Source organism: Heterocephalus glaber, unplaced genomic scaffold, assembly GCF_053883595.1.
Source record: "Heterocephalus glaber isolate CG9 unplaced genomic scaffold, H.glaber_assembly_v1.0 deba00001452, whole genome shotgun sequence".
Taxonomy (NCBI): Eukaryota; Metazoa; Chordata; class Mammalia; order Rodentia; family Bathyergidae; genus Heterocephalus; species Heterocephalus glaber.
The window spans coordinates 24,117,158-24,139,679 of record NW_028258302.1 but is presented as its reverse complement, the minus strand read 5'-3'; the positions used below and the strand labels follow the sequence as shown (position 1 = coordinate 24,139,679).

At 43.2% G+C, this 22,522-nt stretch overlaps 1 protein-coding gene and 1 pseudogene across 4 annotated transcripts in view; one reads left to right on the top strand and one right to left on the bottom strand.

Moving 5' to 3' along the window:
- The window catches only part of Spen (spen family transcriptional repressor), an 85,826-nt gene that overhangs the window by 60,247 nt on the left and 3,057 nt on the right, over positions 1–22,522 (top strand). For all 4 annotated transcript variants that reach the window (XM_087215736.1, XM_087215734.1, XM_004850347.4 and 1 more), the window contains 6 exons: positions 1,472–1,623; positions 7,382–7,507; positions 8,299–8,412; positions 9,287–9,400; positions 10,361–10,461; positions 14,053–22,213. In XM_087215736.1, the coding sequence (XP_087071862.1) occupies positions 1,472–1,623; positions 7,382–7,507; positions 8,299–8,412; positions 9,287–9,400; positions 10,361–10,461; positions 14,053–22,213 (8,768 nt within the window). The remainder of the gene's footprint in view (positions 1–1,471; positions 1,624–7,381; positions 7,508–8,298; positions 8,413–9,286; positions 9,401–10,360; positions 10,462–14,052; positions 22,214–22,522) is intronic.
- On the bottom strand, positions 5,230–6,104 carry LOC101710089 (translation machinery-associated protein 16 pseudogene; annotated as a pseudogene).

The following is a 22,522-nucleotide window of genomic DNA, read 5'->3' as shown; positions in this document are numbered from 1 at the left end:
TTTGCAAAGGAATTGGTAGAAAAATTAAAATTCTGTAGTTACCTTGTGAATCTGAAACCGCTGAACTTTTTAATTTTGGTGCTGAGGACCACACCAAGGCCTTATGCATGCTAGGCAAGCACTCCCATGGAGCTATACCTTAGCGCCACACAACTGAACTGTAAGACTTTGAATAGAATTTATGGCCTCTTTATAGGGTAAACATGAATGTTTCTAAAATATTCATTTTATTTTATAGTTAAGAGAAAAAATACAATTTCTATAATAAGAATATGTAAATGTTATTTGTATATTACAGTAGGTGCAGAGTTTTAGCATATATATTGTAAAATATGCATAATTTTCTGCTGGATTATAGGAATTTAAGGAAATTTTATCTTTTCAGAGGAGGACTTCACACTCATTTCTCTATTGAGTTGATTTGCATTGCCCTAAATTATACTGAGCTAAGAGCAGCTCAGGAGTTTGTTGTTGTTGTTTGAAACAGGGCCTCCCAATGTGGCTCAGGCTTGCCTCAAACTCACAGTGATCCTCCTGCCTCAGCTTTCTGAGTGCTGAGATTACAGGAGTGTACCACCATGCCTTGCTTTTCTGTTTTGTTTTTTTTTCTAGTTCTTATATAACACATTTGGAACAAGTCAGAACTGCATGAAGAATAATATTTAGTGTGTCATATGACCTTTGTATATTCTTAGAACCAATCACAGTTATTAAATAATGAAGCTCTGATCCAGGGATATTCATTTGGTGACGTTCTGATCTCTTTTTTTTTTTTGAGGCAGGTGGCGGAACCACTGAGCTAAATCCCGGCCCCATTCTGATCTCTTAAGTGGTAGGGTCAGCTTGAAATCTTAACTTTAAAAAAAGCTTTTTCACATACTTGGGAGGCTGAAGTAGAAGGATCTCTTGATCCTAAGAATTTGAGGTCAGCTTGGACAATACAGTGAAGACCCCATTCTTTAAAAAAAAAAATTTTAATCCTCTTAGAGACCATGCAGTACTGTACTATAATTATCAACAAAATTTTGAAAGTCCCTGCCCTAGACCAAGTTAATAAGTGGAGCTACAGAGAAGTAAATGAAATTAATGAAGCTAGACTATTTTCACCTGAGTTTTAAAAAATACATTTCAAGTTGTAGTTTTATATTTCACATCGAGAGCCAGCTTTACAGTTTTTGCTGGAGTTTTAAAATCTGTGTCAGTGATTACTTTGAAAACAAATTCATTTAGATTGAAATTTCATTCAGTGTCAGTTCATTCTCTGTGTTAAAGATGAAACAAGTGTTAATTCATTTGTTAGCCTCTGTATTTCTGTTCTACTTTGGTGTTACCAAGGGGCAGCTGTTTTAGAGATGTTTACAGTTTTTCAGTTAGTTAGCATTCAATTCCATTATTTCAGAGTTATCTAAATGTAGCTTTTCCCAGATATATAAATATACATTAACGGAAAGTTTTATATATAAATATACAGAAACAGAAAGTGAAAACGAGTTCCGTCCCTTGGATGAAAGGATAGATGAGTTTCATCCCAAAGCAACAAGAACTCTCTTCATTGGCAACCTTGAAAAGACCACCACTTACCATGACCTTCGCAACACCTTCCAGCGGTTCGGAGAGATTGTGGTATGTTGCTTTGATGATAAAAGCAATATTAGGTCTTTGTCCTAAAGGATAGAGTACAGTACAGATTATGTTTGGCTATATGTGTGTGTGTATGTATGTGTATATATATATATATTTTTTGTACCGGGGATCAAACTTGGGACCTTCTGCTTGCGAGGCAGGCGCCAGAACCACTGAGCTAAATCCCCAGACCTGGCAAGATGATATTTAATGGTGTCTCGAATATATTTTCTCATTTGGTTTATGCATTTTTAACTCCTGTTAAAAGATGACCCAAGCTGAGTGCAGCAGCACATGCCTGTAGTCCCAGCTACCTGGGAAGCTGAATGAGGTGAGAAGGTTACTTGAGTCCAGAAGTTTGAGACCAGCCCAGGCAATGTAGTGAGATCCTGTCCTGAAAGCAAAAGAGGATGATCCAGAGAAGCCCACTGGGTACTGTTCGTGTAAAAGCCTGTAGAATATCATTTATTTTTTCTCATTTATTTTCTTTATCTTTCTTTGTCCATTGGGTTTTTTTTTTTTCCCCATTGGGTTCTTTTTTGGAGACAGTCTTGCTGTGTAGTTCAGGCTGGCCTTGAACTCACTGAGTAGCCCAGGCTGAGCTCAGACTCACAGTGGTCCTGCCTCAGCCTCCATTACAGGAATGTACCACCGTGCCTGGCTGATTGGGTTGTGTTTTATACCATCTGTAGTCCTATGGGTTAAAAGGAAACTCTGGAAGAGAAAACCTTTGTGAAGAGGAGCAGCAAATTAGTGTGTGGTTATTAGATGATCACAAATGCATATCAGGTATCTTAGGGATTACTAGAATGTGGATATCATGTGTTAGAAGTTTAATTCTATTTTAAAGTTTTAATTAAAATTAGCCAGCCATGGTGGTGCATGCCTGTAATCCCACCACTCTAGAGGCTGAGACAGAAGCATTGCCTCAAGTTCGAGATCAGCCTGGGCTACAGAGGCCTTGTCTCAAAAAACCCCAAATAAATAAATAAAATTGTAATTAAAATCACTTCTTATGTAAGTCATTCTTAGGGATACAAGTTTTTTTTGTTTCCTGTGACTTAATGCTTAAATCATTTTATAGTAAAACTGTGGTCATTGCTTTAAACTCTTGGGGTATACTGTTCTCTTCTGTGTTTGAAAAAATAAATAAGGAAATTACTTTTGGTTTTGCAAGTCTTTCCATTGTTAGTAACAGAGAAGAAACTGCTCTAGTATATTTGGATTCTGGAGAGTAAAAATGTTTTTGGTAAGAACAGGTGTTATTAGTCTTTCAGGGGTGTGTGTATCCATGCATCTGTCCTTTCTCCTATCTATTGTTATTTATATACTTTGCAGGGGATGGGGTGTTAACTTCGAATCAAACCTAGGGCCTGTGTACTGAGCTACATTCCCAGCCCTTTTTTGTATATATATTTATTTTGGGATGTAGTCTTGCTATGTTACTTAAGTTGCCAAGACTGGGCTTGAACTTGGAATTCACCTGCCTTGACTTCCTATGCTGCTGGGATCACATGTGTGCACCATGACACCTGGCTGTATACACTGTTGCTCTAAGCAAAAGATCATTTTTTTGTTTTGTTTTTAATGACATAATTTACCATAATTAGTCTTGTAAATAATACATTATTGGTGTCTGATCTAAACCTCCTAAGAATTAGGAGCAGGAGATATATTTGGTTGGTAGAAAAAGAGAAAACAGAAAAGTTATATATTAAGAGAATGATACCAGCAAAGCATTCATCTTTTCTTTTCCCGTGTTGTTTTGTTTTGTTTTGTTTTGGTACTGGGGATCTAACTCAGGACCTTGTGCTTGTGAGGCAGGCACAGTGCCACTGAGCTAAATCCCCGGGCCTCTTTTCCTGTTATTTTTGATTTTCTAAATCCTTTTGATTTTTCAATTTTTTCCAGGACTAGGAATTGAACCCAGGACCTTGTGCTTGCCAGGCAGGTGCAGCGCTACTAAGCTACATCCCTGACCCTTAAATCTTTTGATTTTATGAGAGTGGTGTGTACTGATTCAATCTCTACTACCTACCTACACAAGTGAGGCAAAGCTCCTGTATCTATTTGGACTCCAGCTTGTCTTTAGAATTTTATATACATATTATTTTAATTTGTAATTTTGCATTCACAAGTCCATAAATTGATAAAACTTTCAAACATCCTTTTATTTGAATATAGATGCTACTTTAAATTTTGGAGCAGTGTAAAAAAGGTATAGTTGGGCACATGGATATAGAGATCATCAGTGTTGCTGAAAAGAGATTGATAATTGTGTCAATAAGGCGGTCATGTCTGTATCCTGTTTGAAAGCCATAATCTCATCATGCTAGCAATTGTTGACAAATGCTTTTCTCCCCTCTGTCTCTCTCTCTCTTCCCTCCCTCCATCCTTTCCTTCCATCTCCCCCTCACCCCACTTTCTCTCTTTCTTTTTCTGTTTTTTTGTTTTTTGTTTTTGGTACCGGCGATCGAACTCGGGTCCTTGCACTTGCGCAGCAGGCGGCAAAACCACTGAGCTAAATCCCCAGGCCTAAGTCTTGCTATTGTTATCCAGGCTGTGCTCAAATTTCTGTGTTTAACTGATCCTCCTGCCAGCCTCTGGAGCACCGGGACTAGAAGCATATGCCACCATGTCTGTCATTGAGTTTTATTATTTTAAATGACACACACTTTCGGAAAGTGATCTCTTGCTTAGGTTATACAACAGCTAGGAGAACCTATTTAGTGAACTTATTTGTTCACCAATGTTCTTTGGAGATCATTTCTCATATATGAAATTATCCTGATTTTTGTTTTGTGACACTGGGAATTGAACCCATGGCCCTCACACTGAACTATGTCCTCAGCCCTTTAAATTTTTTTTTTTTGAAGTTATAGAAATAAACTTTATTTTTAATTTTCAGAAGTATAAAAGTTGTAACACTTTGTATAAGTTGTTAACAATTTAGTTGATACCTAGTTAATCTCACACAGCGTTTTTTCCTTTTCTTGAAAACTTATACTTGCATCCTTTAAAAGACAGACTAACATATATTAGCATTTAGTAAATTATTTGAAGAGCAAAATTCTAGAATATTCATGCTTGTCATGGTACTTGAAATATGTTTGATATATTAATTTAAGTAATGTATCTCAGAAGTAACAATTATAATCATTAGCTCTCTAACCTTTGGGTCTGAATAAAACCTACTACTTTTCACAATGAGAAAGCAGAAAATAATATAATAATCAAATGGAGCTAACCTGAAATCATTTAATTCTTTCAGGCCTTTAAGAGACAGGGCCTGGTGGGATGTCATTATGGGACCCTTTGATTTTCTGGCTTCCTGTCTTGTGATGTGATCTTTCCCTCTCTTGTGCCCTCCCATCACTGCGATAACCACACACCATGACGTGCAGCAAGAGGAGGCCTCACCAGAGCCAGCACTGTGCTGTCTAGACATTCAGCTTCCAAAACCATGAGCTAAATAAACTTCTTTTCTTTATGTTATCCAGCCCCTGGTATTTTGTTATAGTAATGAAAAACAATATATTTTCTATTTTAGCACCTTAATATAAATGAAACACAACTTTCATTTTTAAATAAAAATTACAATACCATATTTGAAACTGCAAATGTGATTCACATTATGAGAGAATGAGTTAAACAGCAAATACTAGATAATTATTTCTCATGAGTAATGAGTGTGACTTAAAGTTCTCATATTACTTATTTTCAACTCAAGTAAGGACAGTTAGGCCACAGGAGTCATTTCTTCATCCGAGTCACTTGATTTGCCTTTTAGTTCCAGTTGCCCTAAATCTTTGTCTATAGTTAAATTCTGAGTTTTCTTCTTGTGCTTCTTAGCAACTGCATCATTTGCACCAAGTTTTCTCGTTTTAATGTTTGGCAATTTCTTCAGATCCAAATCCCATTTCCTAAAGGTTTTCAGACTACTTGCATGTAAAATGTCTGAAATCTCAAGGCCGTAGCCTTCGTATTGCTGTCGTTCACTCTCTGTTCACGCTCCATCGTCTGCTTGATGACCGTCTCCCGGGCTTGGTGGCGCCTTCCCTGCCTGTCCTTGATGCTGTTGTGTAACTCAATCTGCTCCAGCTCACTGCTGAATCGATTTAAATACCTTTCAATTAATTCACAAGCGTCTTTCTTTGACTATCTCATTTTTTGGGGATCCAGCTCATTTTGAAACCACTGCAGTTTTTCACCAATAAGGTTGAGACGTAAAGCCTTTTCATTCTTCAATTTTTCCTTCTTTTCTTGTTTGTGGGCCTCTCTTGTAATTTGTGCAGCTTTTCTACTATATGGGTGGATGATTTTTTTTTCTGTGCTTTTTCCCTTTGGTGCTTTAGGCATGGTGACGTCCTGGGGGCCACAGGGAACCTCCGCACTCCAGACCCCACAGGCTCACAGCCCCGAGCGGCGGCTCTCACTCCCGCTCTCCAGCCTAACACACGTGGGGCCCTAAAATTTTTTTTTTTGAGATGGGGTCTGAGTCACTAGGTTGCCCGGGCTGGGCTTGAACTGGCAATCCTTCTCAACCTCCCAGAGTGCTGAGATTACAGGCATGCGCCACCAAGCCAGAATTATCCTAGGTTTTATATTCTGTGTAACAGTGAAAATTAGTTCTTCTTTACCATTACTTTGAAGAATATGTAATGTAGATCACTGCTTTTTTGTGTGTGTGCCAAGGTTTGAACTCAGGACCTTGGGCTTGTGAGGCAGGTGGCAGCACCACTGAGCTAAATCCCCAGCCCTAGATCACTTCTTTTTTAATGATCCATTGAGCAGTTCAATACATTACTTATTTTGCTGCTTTTGAGTGTTGATTTTGGCTTTTGTATTACTGCTGTTTTTAAGTTTCGATTAAGTCTCTCTTAAGGAGGCTTACATATTTACAGTATTTACTCTGCAATTCATGACACAGGTCATTATTGTTTAAGTATAAGCTTTGCCATCTGTTTGGTTTCTCTGTCCACATCAGGTATTTTCATCTCTTCTCCCAGTAGATAGGATAGGAGTGTCAGGTACCACTACAGAGTTTGTGCATTCTAAGGGGAGAGGGATCCTCTTTGTAGGGTGACTTAGGGATGGTCTTCTGGTTCAGCTTCCACAAAAGAAGTTCAGGTATTTCTTCACAAAGTAGTTCAGGTATTTCTGTTATTCTGGATGTGAGAGACTGTTACTATATTATCTGGGACGTGTGTGTGTGTGTGTGTGTGTGTGTGTGTGTGTGTGTGTGTGTGTGTGTATTTTTGTGTGTATGCGTCTTCTAGCTCAGGATTGCATGCTTTAAATCATTTTTATCGTATTAGGATATTAGATGATGCCAAAGGGAATTACAAGGATGTCACAACATAGACTACCTTTTCATTATCATAATTTCTTTTAACACTGGTATTATGCATTTAAAGTTTTGAGTTGCAGTACAGTTGCCCTTCTGCAAAGAGCTTCACATGGCATAGATTTAATAATCTGTGACCATAAATATTGTGATAGTTTTTAATTACTGATTTACAGTTATATTCTGATGTACACTTTTAACTAAGAAAGTGAATATTGGGAATTTTTTTGTTTTTGATACTGGGGATCAAACTCCGGACCTTGCGCTTGGGAGGCAAGAGGTAGCATCACTGAGCTAAATCCCTGGCCCTGGGAATTTTTTAAAAAAGAAATAATCACCCTATGTGAACTTGGCTAATTCTGTTTTCTTTTCTTGTTGGAATATTACTAAGTGATATTTTTGCTTTTTCAGGACATTGATATTAAGAAAGTAAATGGAGTTCCTCAGTATGCATTCTTGCAATACTGTGATATTGCCAGTGTTTGTAAAGCTATTAAGAAAATGGATGGGGAGTACCTTGGAAATAATCGCCTCAAGGTAAATGAATTTTCACAGAATATTGCGTTATGATTTGCTTTAAGATTTGGAGTTTTTATGCCTGTGCCTGATTATTTAAGATTACAGGACAGTTAGATTACCATAAAGGTGATACATTTTTCTTTGTATCTGCTTCTTAGCTTACTGTAATTTGAACTCATACTTGGTTAGCCAGACAGGATTGCTATTTTTTGTAAATTTCTATTTAAATTTTGTTGTTGTTGTTGTTATTGTTTTTTGAGGCAGAGTCTCCCTTTGTAGTTCAGGCTGGCCCTGAACTCACTATATAGCCCAGGCTGGCTTCGAACTTTTGGCAATCCTCCTGCTTCAGCCTCCCAAGTGCTGGGATTACAGGTGTGTGCCACCATGGCCAGCTTTTTTATTTTTTTTGTCCTAGGGATTGAACTCAGGACCATGCGCTTGCCAGGCAGGTGCGGTGCCACTGAGCTAAATCCCTGGCCCAATTTCTGTTTAATTTTAACCACATAATTTCCACTTAAGTTGTTGATTTAAGGGGCTAGGGGTAACTCAGTGGTAGAGCACTTTTTTTTTTTTTTTTGTACCAGGGATCGAATTCGGGACCTTGTGCTTGTGAGGCAGGTGCCGGAACCACTGAGCTAAATCCCTGGCCCCATAGAGCACATGTTTAACATGCTCAGTGCTCTGGGTTTCATCGCTGACACTCAAAAGAAGTTTGATAAGTTTCCTACAGAGGAGCAATTTTCTGAGAATATTTTAGTTGAGTAGTGACTGTGAACTTTACTAATAGAAATTTCACCTTTTGTATTCAGTTGGGTTTTGGAAAGAGCATGCCTACAAACTGCGTATGGTTAGATGGGCTGTCTTCAAATGTGTCGGATCAATATTTAACACGACATTTCTGCCGATACGGTCCTGTGATAAAGGTAGGTGGGGGCTTTGGGCATGGTTCAGACTTGCTTCTGACTTCCTTTTCTTGCTCTTTTGTCTCTTTGGTCTCAATCTCTAGTGCTGCCTTTTCCTTTTCTTTAATAAGTAGCACATTAATTTCTTTGCTAAAATTTGGTCTATAAGGGCATTATATTTGTTTATGGTGAGAATATTTTGAAAAAATACTATTTGAACCAGCTGAGATTTTTGAAAAGTTTGAAATTGCTCTAGAGTTAAAGCTGGGTATGGTGGCGCTCATCGGTAATCTCAGTATTTGAAAGGCAGAGGCAGGAAGATCACTACAAGTTTGAGGCCAGCCTCGGCTACATAGTGAGTTCAAGGCCAGCCTAAACTATACAGCAAGATGCTGTTTCAAAAACCAAACCAAAAGGGCTGGGGATTTAGCTCAGTGGTTCCGGCGCCTGTCTTGCAATTGCTAGGTCCCGAGTTCGATCCCCGGTACCCAAAAAAAAAAAAAGCACTAATAAAAACCAAACCACAAAGGGCTGGGGATTTAGCTCAGTGGTTTTGCCGCCTGCTGCACAAGCACAAGGACCTTCCGAGTTCAGTCCTCGGTACCAAAAAACCCAAAACCAAAAACAGAACATTGAAAGCAAAGTAAAATACAGAAAAAATAAAGGCATAATATATCTCAAGCCACAATATCCATGATTCCAAACAGTCTCTGTATATTTTATTGGGTGCTTAGTATAATGTGCCTCAGGAATAAAAGCCTATAATTTTTTCTAGAATAAAATATGTATGATACTTGGTAATGTTCTTTGGACTGAGGATTTTGTGGAGGCTGAAACTTAAGTCCAGTGGATGAAGTTCTTATTAGGTTTTACTTTGTTTTGTTATTTTTTACAGGTGGTATTTGACCGTTTGAAAGGCATGGCCCTGATTCTCTACAATGAAATTGAATATGCACAAGCAGCTGTAAAAGAGACCAAGGGGAGAAAAATTGGTGGCAATAAAATTAAGGTGTGCAGAATGACTTTTAAACAGAATCACAACAGAATTGTATTCAAATCTCAACCCACAAATAACTGGCCTTTGTAGATTGACAGGCGGAGTGGTTTACAGAACATGGTGTATATGCCTCAGTTTTTAGGGGCAATATCAGGAATTTTCTGTTCGGCTACCTGTGGGCATAGGTCTTGTAAGCCAGGAACCACAGTTCCTTCCCTAAAAATCACTCTGTCTCCATGGGTGCACACGCAGTGCAAGCCCACTCACGGTTGTGACAAGTGTGTCTATGCCCACAGGTGCAGCTTCCTGGAGGATCTTGCCTTCCTCTTTTCTTCTCTCCTAAAGAGTGGGGAGCCACTGCAAGCATGTTACTTTTGTTTCTTATTATTTGTTCGAACTATATTGTTTGAAGGAACTATGTACTTTAATAACTGATGGTTAGACTGAAATGATGGAGATATTGCTAACTAATAGTTATCATATGCTTTAGTGACTCTGAGGCCCACCAGTGAATGAAATTGAAATACTCTGTCATACTATTTTATGTTGTAACTGTTGTTCAAGCAAATTTATGTACATCAGACTTTGCTAGATTTAATTGATCTCATTATTTAATCACCAACCTAGGATCCTAGTAGTGATTTGTCTCAGTTTTCCATTTTACTTTTTCTACTCCTTCTAGAACCTTGAATCATTTGTCAAGCTTGGTGTAAAATTGGCCGGGTGTGGTAGCACAGACCTGTAATCCCAGCACTTGGGAAGCTGAGGTGGAGGGATCCCCTGCGAGTTCAAAACCATCCTGAAGTACCTAGTGAGACCTTGTCTCAAAAAAAAGATTTTAGATTAATAAGATACAGTTTCAGTTTAGACTGGTTGTTCCTGAAAATTTTCCTGAATTGTGAAAAATTTTCAGATTGGATAACATTTTCTGTGATTAAAATCTGAAACTTGTATCAAACTTTATTTTTTAAGGTGGATTTTGCAAATCGGGACAGTCAGTTGGCATTTTATCACTGCATGGAGAAATCTGGTCAAGATGTCAGAGACTTTTATGAAATGTTACTAGAAAGAAGGTATGTATTTTAAACCTAGCAGTGTAGCTTGAATTTTAATACATAATGCATAGAGTTTAGATGGGATTAAATTTTATTTTTCACCCCTTACTCATATTCTGATCTCCCAAAAAACTTTTTTTTCGCATGTCGTGTAGAAACACAGGCTTATTTTTGTGAATCCAGTTTTCATGTGCCTCATGGGAGATTGGGTGACCCTATCTAAATTTCTCACTGAATGCTGCTACAATTTTAAACAGTTACTATTTTGCCGTATTATAACTTTATCTACCTAGAGTGTGTTATGAACTGTTAATATGCCTTACATATTTAGTAATGAAAACATTGGGGTTTTACCACACATGAACTTTTACAAAAACAAAGCAAAACAAAAAAGTCAAAACAATTAGTAAGCAAAAACTTTCAAGAGTATCAAGAGGTTTTCTATTTTTTTAATCTCTTGAATATTTTGACTCAGTCTAGGATCCCAGCCTATGAGTTTACTCCCAAACAGAGGGCAAACGAGGACAAAAGACAAAAAGACATGGAGTTAATTTGGAATGAGGGGGCCAGGGAGCTCTCTGCCTCTCGTGGACAGGTGCCCTGAGCATTTGGCTCACCTCACTTTTATTCACTTAGACATGGGAACAAGCAATCAGGGTAATAAAAGATTCATCTGCTTTCTGTTACCTATAGCATATACTCAAGTAAACAACCTGAACTCAGCTGTATAGACTCTTCTCTAGGACTTTCAACGTGCTAGCATGCCTACATGTTGGCAAAGGAGGCACAGCCTGTTGTTTTTCTCTTCTGTACTCACAGAGAAGGTCAGTTAGGCCTCAGTCCTCATTACCTGGTCTCCTACAACTCAGTAAGCCAGAGCATATAGAAACTGGTGATTTTAGCAATGTGAAAGGTAAACTTGGTTTCCCCGTATTTTCAGTCTTGGTAATACCATATTTGATAGTTATTCTCCCGATGGTGGCACACACCTTTAATTCCCCCCCACTTTGGGAGGCTGAGGCAGGAGGATGGTAATATCATATTTGATAGTTATTCTGATGGTGGCACATACCTTTAATTCCAGCACTCTGGGAAGATGAGGCACATTTGAGCCCAGCCAGGGCAAGTTGGACCCTGTCTCAAAATAAAAATCCACTGGGTATGCAGCTCAGTTGAAGGCTCTGAGTTCAATCTCCAGTACCAAGGGAAAAAAATCCTAGCATAATGCTACAGTACTAGGTTCTCCAATAGCTGATTACATTTGAAAATGGAAACTATTGTCCATGTGATGAAGCCTTTGCCCAGACATATCTCTGCTGTTAAATCTCCACCCTGTACCGATGTTTTAGACAGATGGCTTTGTGTGAAAAATGCCTTTCCAGCCTTTTGGTCAAGAATGAAGAGGCTCCATGACAAAGATGAGCCCTGTCCTGATCCTGCTACCAGAAATCCATTGAAAGCATTTCTGCTGTCTTCATTCCAGTTTGTGTTTTTGTCGAGATCACAGAAAGTATCTCTTTGAGTCATTTCCTAATGGAATATGGTACAATAGTCATTCAATGTAGAGCTTTTAAATTTAAAAATGATCTCCACTACCAGATTCCTAAAAGCTTGAATGTCTAAGGTATTAGTAGTTTCTTACTATTAGATCAGATTCCACATCATAAGAGTGAAGGTCAACAGTCCTCTAGCTGGAAAGTTGGTCTTGGTAGGCTGTTCTGTTTTCTCAGTTTTGTGTATAAGTGAGTATGCACAGGCCCAAGAATGTGTATCTTGGGGAGAGGAGATCAAGTGCTCAGTCTCAGGCTCCCTAAGTAGCAGCTTGAAGTCAATGTTAATACATTAGTGCTTAAAAGAATTCTTGAAGGGATTCCAGCCTTGAGTGAGTGGAAGGTATCTTGGAGGCCTAGTTAGTTGCACGGAAGACATTAAAATCCTATGTGTATGGGGTTTTTTTGTGGTACCAGGGATTGAACTCAGGACCTTGAGCTTGCCAGGCAGGTGTGATGCCACTGAGCTACATCCCTGGCCCTGTTAAATATTTTTAAAAGAGCAGTGTCATGAGAGTTGGGTAATATAGTGTGGGTGTTCATTTTTATACATTCTTGCTTAAAATCATTTTAGGCCAGGTATTCATCTTAGTGACGATCTGGCTCTGGTTCTATTCTTTGTTTCTTTCCTATGGTTATTTATTCCCCTGTCCAGTGGTGTGTATTTCCTAATGGCAGGAGGAAGAAGGTGTATAGGTTCCCTGTGACCTGGGTTTGCCCCTTGAGGCTTCACATGGCAGTTCCTGTGGAATGCATTCTTTGCAGTAGAACCTGAGGATCTTTATATTTTCCATAGAGTGAATGGAAAAAATTTTTTCTGTTTTTCCAAACAGTACATTTATTTTCCAAGTTTTCTTGTTTTTCTTTTTCTTTTTCTTTTTCTTTTTGTGACAGGGTCTTGCTTTGTAGTCCAGGCTGGTCTTGAACTCACGGTGACCCTCCTGCCTCAGCCTCAAGTGCTGGGATTAGAGGCATGTACCACCACACCTAGTCCCAGGTTGTAAGAATATCTTTTTTTTCCTTCTCTGTATTGGGCATTAAACTCAGGGCCTTATGCGTGCTAGGCAAGCACTGTATCCCTGCCCTGTATCCCCAGTCCTTTTTTAAATTTTGAGAAAGGGTCTTACAAAGTTTCGTTGACAGTCCTCCAACTTGCAGACCTCCTGCCCCAGCCTCCCAAATAGCTGGGATTATAGACGTGTGCCACCATGCCTGGCCAGCACATCCTTTGTTAAAAAAGTAACTATGAGCCGGGGATTTAGCTCAGTGGTGGCGAGCCTGCCTGGCATGCACAAGGTTCTGAGTTTGATCCCCAGTACAAAAAAAAAAAGTAATTGTGAAAGACTTAGAAATGTGGAGTGTGATAGTACTTAATAACAAATGCCTGCTATGTTGGGACACCTGAGTTAAAGAAAAATTAAAAAGGGCTGAACCACTGCTGCCCAATGGAACCTAATGTACGTTATATTACAATTTTTCTTTTTCTTTCTTTTTTTTTGGTACCAGAGATCAAACTCAAGACCTCGGGCTTGCAAGGCAGGCATGGTGCCACTGAGCTAAATCCTGTTATAAAGTTTCTAGTAGCCACATTAAAAAGTTGAAAAAAAAAAAGTGGAGTTAATTTTATATAACTCACTATATCTAAAATATTGTTTCAACATATAATCTGTTAGTGAGATTTTAAACATTCTAATTCTTTTTAAAATTGATACATACTTGTACATATTTGTTGGAATACAGTGTGATAATTTGACATGTATGCTGTATATAATGATGAAATGAGTAATATTTTGATCTCCTTAAATATCATTTTTGCTTTTCTTTTTAACTAAGTCTTCAAAATGTAGTGTGTATTTTACACTCACATCTCAATTTATATTAGTCATATGTCAGGTGCTCAGACCGAAATGTGGCTGGCTAGTGGGTGCTGTGTTAGAAAGCCACTACAGTTTAACAAGTGATGAAATAATGTTAAGGATTTTTAGAATCAGGCTATAATTTGCTATGTAAGTGATGAGGAGATAACAGCATTAAGATTGTCTTTTTTTGTTTTTGGCAGAGAGGAGCGAAGGGGATCCTATGACTATAACCAAGACCGGCCATATTATGAGAGCGTTCGCACACCAGGCACATATCCCGAGGACTCCAGGAGGGACTATCCTGCTCGGGGGAGAGAATTCTACTCAGAATGGGAAACATACCAAGGAGACTACTATGAGTCACGCTATTATGATGACCCTCGGGAATACAGAGATTACAGGAGTGATCCTTATGAACAAGATATTCGGGAATACAGTTACAGACAGAGGGAACGAGAGAGAGAACGTGAAAGATTTGAGTCTGACCGAGACAGAGACCATGAGAGGCGGCCCATTGAGCGGAGTCAGAGTCCCACACACTTGCGCCGCGCACAAAGTCCTGGTGCATCACCTTCACAGGCTGATAGACTGGCCAGTGACTCCGAGAGGAGGCTGTACAGCCGCTCCTCAGACCGAAGTGGCAGCTGTAGCTCACTCTCCCCTCCACGGTACGAGAAACTGGACAAGGCTCGTTTGGAGCGCTATGCAAAAAATGAAAAGGCTGATAAAGAACGAGCTTTTGATCTTGAGAGAATGGAGAGAGAGAGGCGCTTAATACGGAAGGAAAAAGTGGAAAAGGACAAAACTGACAAGCAGAAGCGAAAAGGAAAAGTTCATTCCCCTAGTTCTCAGTCTTCAGAGACAGACCAAGAAAATGAGCAAGAACAGAGCCCTGAAAAATCCAGGAGTTGTAATAAACTGAGCAGAGAGAAAGCCGACAAAGAAGGAATAGCAAAAAACCGCTTGGAACTCATGCCTTGTGTAGTTTTGACTCGAGTAAAAGAAAAAGAGGGAAAGGTCATTGACCATACTCCACTGGAGAAGCTGAAAGCCAGACTTGATAATGATACCAGTAAGTCTTCTGCCCTGGATCAGAAACTTCAGGTCTCTCAGGCTGAGCCTGCAAAATTGGACCTGTCTAAATTGGAATCTGTTCGAATGAAAGTGCCGAAGGAAAAGCTGCTTGCAAGCCACACTGAAGTAGTTGATAAGGAAGTCAGGCCTAAACCCAGGAAGCACCTCAAGCCAGAGCAGAGTGCTGATGGGTTGAGTGCTGTGGATCTGGAGAAGCTGGAAGCCAGGAAAAGACGATTTGCAGATTCTAATTTAAAAGTAGAAAGGCAAAAACCAGAAATCAAGAAAAGTAGTCCCGAGATGGAAGATACTCGGGTGCTTTTGAAAAAGATGCCTGATGTTTCATCTCGAGATGTTGTTCTACTAAGGGAAGGAGAGTCTGAAAGAAAGCCTGTGAGAAAAGAAATTCTTAAAAGAGAATCTAAAAAAATCAAAGTGGACAAACTTAATACTGTTCCCAGTCCCAAAGACTGTCAGGAGCTTGTCAGTATTTCTGCTGGGTCTGGCTTGAGGCCCAGCTCAGAGCTACAAGCACGATTGGGAGAGCCAGGAGTTGAATCTGCAGAAAATCAAGAAATCCAGTCGAAAAAACCTATCCCTTCAAAACCACAGCTCAAACAGCTGCAGCTCTTAGATGATCAAGGTCCAGAGAGAGATGATGTCAGGAAAAACTACTGTAGTCTTCGTGATGAAACACTTGATCGTAAACCAGGCCAAGAGAAACCTCATGCAGTAAATACTGAAGAGAAAATTGGCATTGACATTGATCACACACAGAGTTACCGAAAACAAATGGAGCAGAGTCGTAGAAAACAGCAGATGGAGATGGAAATAGCCAAGTCTGAGAAGTTTGGCAGTCCTAAAAAAGATGTAGATGAATATGAAAGACGTAGCCTTGTTCACGAGGTAGGCAAACCTCCACAAGATGTCACTGATGACTCGCCTCCCAGCAAAAAGAAAAGGATGGATCATGTTGACTTTGATATCTGCACCAAGAGAGAGAGGAATTATAGAAGTTCACGCCAAATCAGTGAAGATTCTGAAAGGACTAGCTGTTCTCCCAGTATTCGCCATGGTTCCTTCCATGAAGATGATGATCCTCTAAGCTCCCCAAGGCTAATGTCAGTGAAAGGTTCTCCTAAAGTAGATGAAAAAAATCTCCCCTATTCTAGTATAACAGTGAGGGAAGAGTCCTTAAAATTTAACCCTTATGATTCTAGCAGGAGAGAACAGATGGCAGACATGGCCAAAATAAAGCTATCTGTCTTGAATTCTGAAGATGAACTAAATCGCTGGGACTCTCAAATGAAACAGGATGCCAGCAGATTTGATGTCAGTTTCCCAAACAGCATAATTAAGAGAGACAGTCTGCGAAAAAGGTCTGTACGGGATTTGGAACCTGGCGAGGTGCCTTCGGATTCTGATGAAGATAGTGAGCACAAATCCCACTCACCCAGAGCTTCTGCATTATATGAAAGCTCTCGGTTGTCTTTTTTATTGAGGGACAGAGAAGACAAACTACGTGAGCGAGATGAAAGACTCTCTACTTCTTTAGAAAGGAACAAATTTTATTCTTTTGCACTGGATAAGACAATCACACCAGACACTAAAGCTCTGCTTGAAAGAGCTAAATCCCTTTCTTCATCCCGAGAAGAAAATTGGTCTTTTCTTGACTGGGACTCCCGGTTTGCTAATTTTCGAAACAACAAAGATAAAGAAAAGGTTGACTCTGCTCCAAGACCTATTCCATCCTGGTACATGAAAAAAAAGAAAATCAGGACTGATTCAGAAGGAAAAATGGATGATAAAAAAGACAATCATAAAGAAGAAGAGCAGGAAAGGCAAGAACTATTTGCCTCCCGTTTTTTACACAGCTCGATCTTTGAACAAGATTCCAAGCGACTCCAGCATCTGGAGAGGAAAGATGAAGAATCTGACTTCATAACTGGTCGATTATACGGGAGGCAGACATCAGATGGAGTTAACAGCACAAGTGAGTCCATTCAAGAGCCAGTGGTCCTATTCCATAGCAGATTTATGGAGCTCACCCGAATGCAACAGAAAGAAAAAGAAAAAGACCAAAAACCCAAAGAGATTGAGAAGCAGGAAGATACAGAGAATCATCCCAAGACCCCAGAATCTGCTTCTGAGAATAAAGAGTCAGAACTGAGAACTCCATCTTCAGTCAGGCCTCCCAGTGTCACAGCTATGACTCCAGGGACAGTGTCACCAGCACCAGAAAAGACAACCAGTGAAAAAACAGTAGAGACACCTTTGGTAACAGAAGAGAAGACTGTGGAGGCAGCCTCTGTCTCAGAAGAAGCAAAACCAGTATCAGAACTGGCTCCTGTCTCTGTTGAACAACCAGAACAGGTAGACTTGTCCCCAGGAGCAGACACCAGTAAAGATGCTGCTGTGATGCCTTCCATGGCTGAAAGCTCGTCCACTGACCAGCTGCCTTACCTAGACGCCAAGCCTCCAACTCCGGGGGCCTCATTTTCCCCGGTAGAGAGTAGGGTAGATCCAGACCCTGACAGTACCCAGCCACCTTCAAAACCAACTCAGAAGCCTGAGGAATCTGATGATCCAAAAGTAGAAAAGCCAGATACAACTGCAAAGGTTGAGCCTAATCCAAACCCAAAAGCTGAAATTGTTCCTGAGGTTCAGCCTCAAGCTTCTGAAAATGTAGACGTTGATCCTCCAGTTGCTGCAAAAGATAAGAAACCAAACAAAAGTAAGCGTTCCAAGACCCCTGTTCAGGCAGCTGCAGCAAGTATTGTGGAGAAGCCTGTCACTAGGAAGAGTGAGAGGATAGACCGGGAAAAACTAAAGAGGGCCAGTTCCCCTCGGGGAGAAGCACAGAAGCTTTTAGAATTGAAGATGGAAGCAGAGAAGATTACAAGGACTGCTTCTAAAAACTCTATGGGGGACCCTGAGCACCCTGAGCCAAGTTTGCCTCTCAGCCGAACAAGGCGCCGGAACGTGAGGAGTGTTTACGCAACCATGAGTGACCATGAAAACCGCTCTCCAGCCAAAGAGCCTGTAGAGCAGCCACGAGTGACCAGAAAGAGACTGGAGCGAGAGCTTCAGGAGGTGGCAGTGGTTCCCACTACTCCACGGAGGGGAAGGCCTCCGAAAACACGCCGTCGCGCTGAGGAGGAGGAGGAGAATGAGGTCAAAGAACCAACAGAAACGCTCAAGCCAGCTGAGGGATGGAGGTCCCCGAGGTCTCAAAAATCAGCAGTCACTGGTGGCCCCCAAGGGAAAAGGGGGAAAAATGAACCAAAAGTTGATGCTGAACGTGCTGAGGCTCCCACTGATGTGAGTCTCCAAGTGAACATGAAAGAAAACACCAAGTCCAAACCTGATAAAGAAGAAGCAGGAAGTGAACAGAAAGTGAACAGAAACGACAAAAAAGAAGCCAGCACAGACAAAAATGCACCCGACACTCCTCCAGTTGAGGTGGTAGAGAAAAAGCCAGCCCCTGAAAAAAACTCTAAATCAAAGCGAGGAAGATCTCGAAACTCAAGGTCAGCAGTGGACAGATCTGCACATCTGAAAAGTACAGACACAGCAGCTGGCCATGGGGAGGCTGCAGGGCCTGTGGCACAGGCAGAGGAACCAGAAGCTGGGGTCGTAGCAGTCTCACCTGAGAAAAGCGAGAGTCCCCAGAAGGAAGGTAGTTCCTCATCCCAGCTGAAAAATGATCCAGCGGCCCCCAACAAGGAACCAGAGGAGGAAGACATGTCTGCCTCTAGGGTATCCCCAGAAGCCACTCAGCTAGCCCAGCAGATGGAGCTGGAGCAAGCTGTGGAGAACATTGAAAAGCTTACTGAGACCTCTGCCCATGCAGCCTATAAAGCAGCAGCTTCTAGTGCAACCAAGGGCCCCACCACAGAGGACAAAGACAAGCCCCCACATCAGGCAAGTGAAACAGAACTGGCTGCTGCCATCGGATCCATTATCAATGACATTTCTGGGGAGCCGGAAAATTTCCCTGCCCCTCCTCGTTTCCCTGCGGAATCTCAGACAAGTTTGCCGTCACAGACGCAAGGGGTGCAGCCCCAAGGGGGAGAAATGGAGCCTGAAACTCATGAGGCTGTATCTGGCATCTTGGAGACAGAGGCTGCTGCAGAGACTTCTGGGCCACAAGACAGCACCTCTGACACCTCAGGGATCCCAGCAAATGCCAGGGAAGCCAGAGGGAATGGCAGTGAAACCTCTCAGTTGGCACAGGAAACCAAAGGGTCAAAGGAAGTGGAAGTACCTCTTGCTCGTAAAGACAAAGGGCGCCAGAAGGCAGCTCGGTCACGCCGCAAAAGGAATACAAATAAGAAGGTGGCAGGTGCTGCCACAGAGACCCATGCCTCCAAGACTGTTGAGGCTGAAAGCAAGAGCCCTGCTATGAATAAGGGGGTGGCAGCACACCCCTCAGAACCTCCACAGGAAGACAAGCAGAGTGAAAAGCCCCGTTGTGCTCCTCCTCAGGCATGCACCCCTGAGCCAAGCAAGAGTCTGTCTGCAGAGAGTGTGTCCCAAGAAATCAGCGTTGAAGAAAAGACTCCAACCAAAGCATCTGTGCTTCCAGACCTCCCCCCTCCTTCCCAGCCAGCACTGCTGGATGATGAAGCTCAGGCCAGGTTCAAGGTGCACACCATCATTGAAAGTGACCCAGTGACCCCACCCAGTGACTCAGGCAACCCCCCACCCACAGTTCCTTCTATAACTGCTGCAAAGCTTCTACCCGCCCTGGGTCCTGGGGCAGTCCCACAGCAGAGCCCCCCTCCTAAGGTGACAGAGTGGATCACCAGACAGGAAGAGCCTCGGGCTCAGTCCACTCCGTCTCCAGCTCTTCCCCCAGATACCAAGGCCTCTGATGTGGACACCAGCTCCAGTACGCTGAGGAAGATCCTCATGGACCCCAAATATGTATCTGCTACAGGTATCACATCGACAAGTGTCACCACAGCCATCGCAGAGCCTGTAAGTGCTGCCCCTTGCCTCCATGAGGCAGCAGCTGCTCCAGTTGAATCTAAAAAGCCTCCTGTAGAGGAAAAACCAGCAGCTCCAATAACAAATGCCTCTGACATGCAAGCCTCAGAGGTTCCTGTAGCCACTGACAAAGAAAAGGTGGCTCCAGTCATTGCTCCTAAAATTACATCTGTTATCAGCCGGATGCCTGTCAGCATTGATTTGGAGAATTCACAGAAGATAACCCTGGCAAAACCAGCTCCTCAGACTCTGACTGGCCTGGTGAGTGCCCTGACTGGCCTGGTGAATGTTTCCCTGGTTCCGGTGAATGCCCTGAAAGGACCCGTGAAGGGGTCAGTGGCCACACTGAAAGGGTTAGTGAGCACCCCTGCGGGGCCTGTGAATGTCCTGAAGGGGCCTGTGAATGTTCTCACTGGGCCAGTAAACGTCCTCACCACTCCAGTGAATGCCACAGTGGGTACAATGAATGCTGCCACCGGCACGGTGAACGCTGCTGCTAGTGCAGTGAGTGCCACTGCAGGTGCAGTGACTGCTGCATCTGGTGGTGTGACTGCCACAGCAGGCGCAGCACCTATGACAAGTGCAGTGATTGCACCATCAGCAAAGTGCAAGCAGAGATCGAGCAGTAACGAAAACAGTCGCTTCCACCCTGGGTCCATGTCTGTGATTGATGACCGTCCTGCAGACACAGGCTCCGGTGCAGGGCTGCGTGTGAATACTTCAGAGGGGGTTGTGCTCCTGAGCTACTCAGGGCAGAAGACTGAAGGTCCACAGCGGATCAGTGCCAAGATTAGCCAGATTCCCCCAGCCAGTGCAATGGACATTGAATTTCAGCAGTCGGTGTCCAAGTCCCAGGTGAAACCTGATTCTGTCACACTATCACAGCCTGCACCCAAAGGCCCTCAAGCTCCCCCAGGGTTCACAAATGTGGCCACCCATTCCACCCTGGTGCTGACTGCTCAGACTTACAATGCATCCCCTGTGATCTCCTCTGTCAAGGCCGACCGCCCATCCTTGGAGAAGCCTGAGCCCATCCACCTCTCTGTGTCCACCCCCGTCACCCAGGGTGGCACAGTGAAGGTTCTCACCCAGGGCATAAACACACCCCCAGTACTGGTCCACAACCAGCTGGTCCTCACCCCAAGCATTGTTACCACTAATAAAAAGCTTGCTGACCCCGTCACCCTCAAAATAGAGACCAAGGTCCTTCAGCCAGCCAACCTTGGGTCTACACTCACACCCCACCATCCTCCTCCTCTGCCCACCAAACTGCCTGCAGAAGTGAACCACGCCACCTCAGGGCCCAGCACTCCAACGGACAGAATGGTCTCCCACTCGGCAGCCACCAAACCAGACACGCATTCTCCTCGATCCAGCGGGCCTGCACCACCCCCGTTCCCCAGGGCATGCCACCCCAGCAGCACCACATCCACAGCGCTCTCTACCAATGCCACAGTCATGCTGGCTGCAGGCATTCCAGTGCCTCAGTTCATCTCTAGCATCCACCCAGAGCAGTCTGTCATCATGCCACCCCACAGCATCACCCAGACTGTATCCCTTGGCCATTTGTCCCAGGGCGAGGTGAGAATGAACACACCTACACTGCCCAGCATCACTTACAGTATCCGGCCAGAAACCCTTCACTCTCCTCGGGCTCCCCTGCAGCCCCAGCAGATAGAAGTACGGGCCCCGCAGCGCGCAGGCACCCCACAGCCGGCCACGGCTGGAGTGTCCACTCTGGCCTCCCAGCACCCCCCTGAGGAAGAAGTGCACTACCATCTCCCAGTGGCTCGAGCCGCAGCCCCCGTGCAGTCCGAGGTGCTGGTCATGCAGTCTGAGTACCGACTGCACCCATACACCGTGCCCCGGGATGTTCGGATCATGGTGCACCCACATGTGGCAGTCAGCGAGCAGCCCAGGGCCACAGAGGGTGTGGTGAAGGTGCCAGCTGTCAGCAAGGCCCCTCAGCAACCTGGGAAAGAATCTACCAAGACGCCAGAGGCCAAAGCATCCCCTGCCCCTGCCCCACCCCCTGCCCCTGCCCCACCCCCACCCCCTCATGGTGAGGCCCGCATCCTTACAGTCACCCCCAGCAACCAGCTCCAGGGGCTGCCTCTGACTCCCCCTGTGGTGGTGACTCATGGAGTACAGATCGTGCACTCCAGTGGGGAGCTGTTTCAAGAGTACAGATACGGCGACATCCGTACCTACCATGCCCCAGCACAGCTCACACCCACTCAGTTCCCTGCTGCCTCCTCCATTGGCCTGCCTTCCCGGACCAAGACTCCTGCCCAGGTGAGGAAGCCAGGTGTCTTCCCCCACATTTGTGGGGTGTGTGCTTGGGGGACTCCACAGCTTTGAAGCAGAAATGGCTTAGGAAGTCGCCTTCCAGCTAAGACAGTGGTTGAGGGACAGGCAAGCCTGTCAGGTACTCCCAAATACGCTGGTAATGTTCTTGTGAGTTTAAAGAGGAGACTTGGGGGTGAAAGGGTTGGAGAGCTCCAGGCATGGGGAAGAGCTTTTTGTGCCACATTAGGTGCGGTGGCTTCTGCCTGTGGGAGTGGGGTGGGTGATGACGAAGACGAGACTTCTTACCCAGCTGGC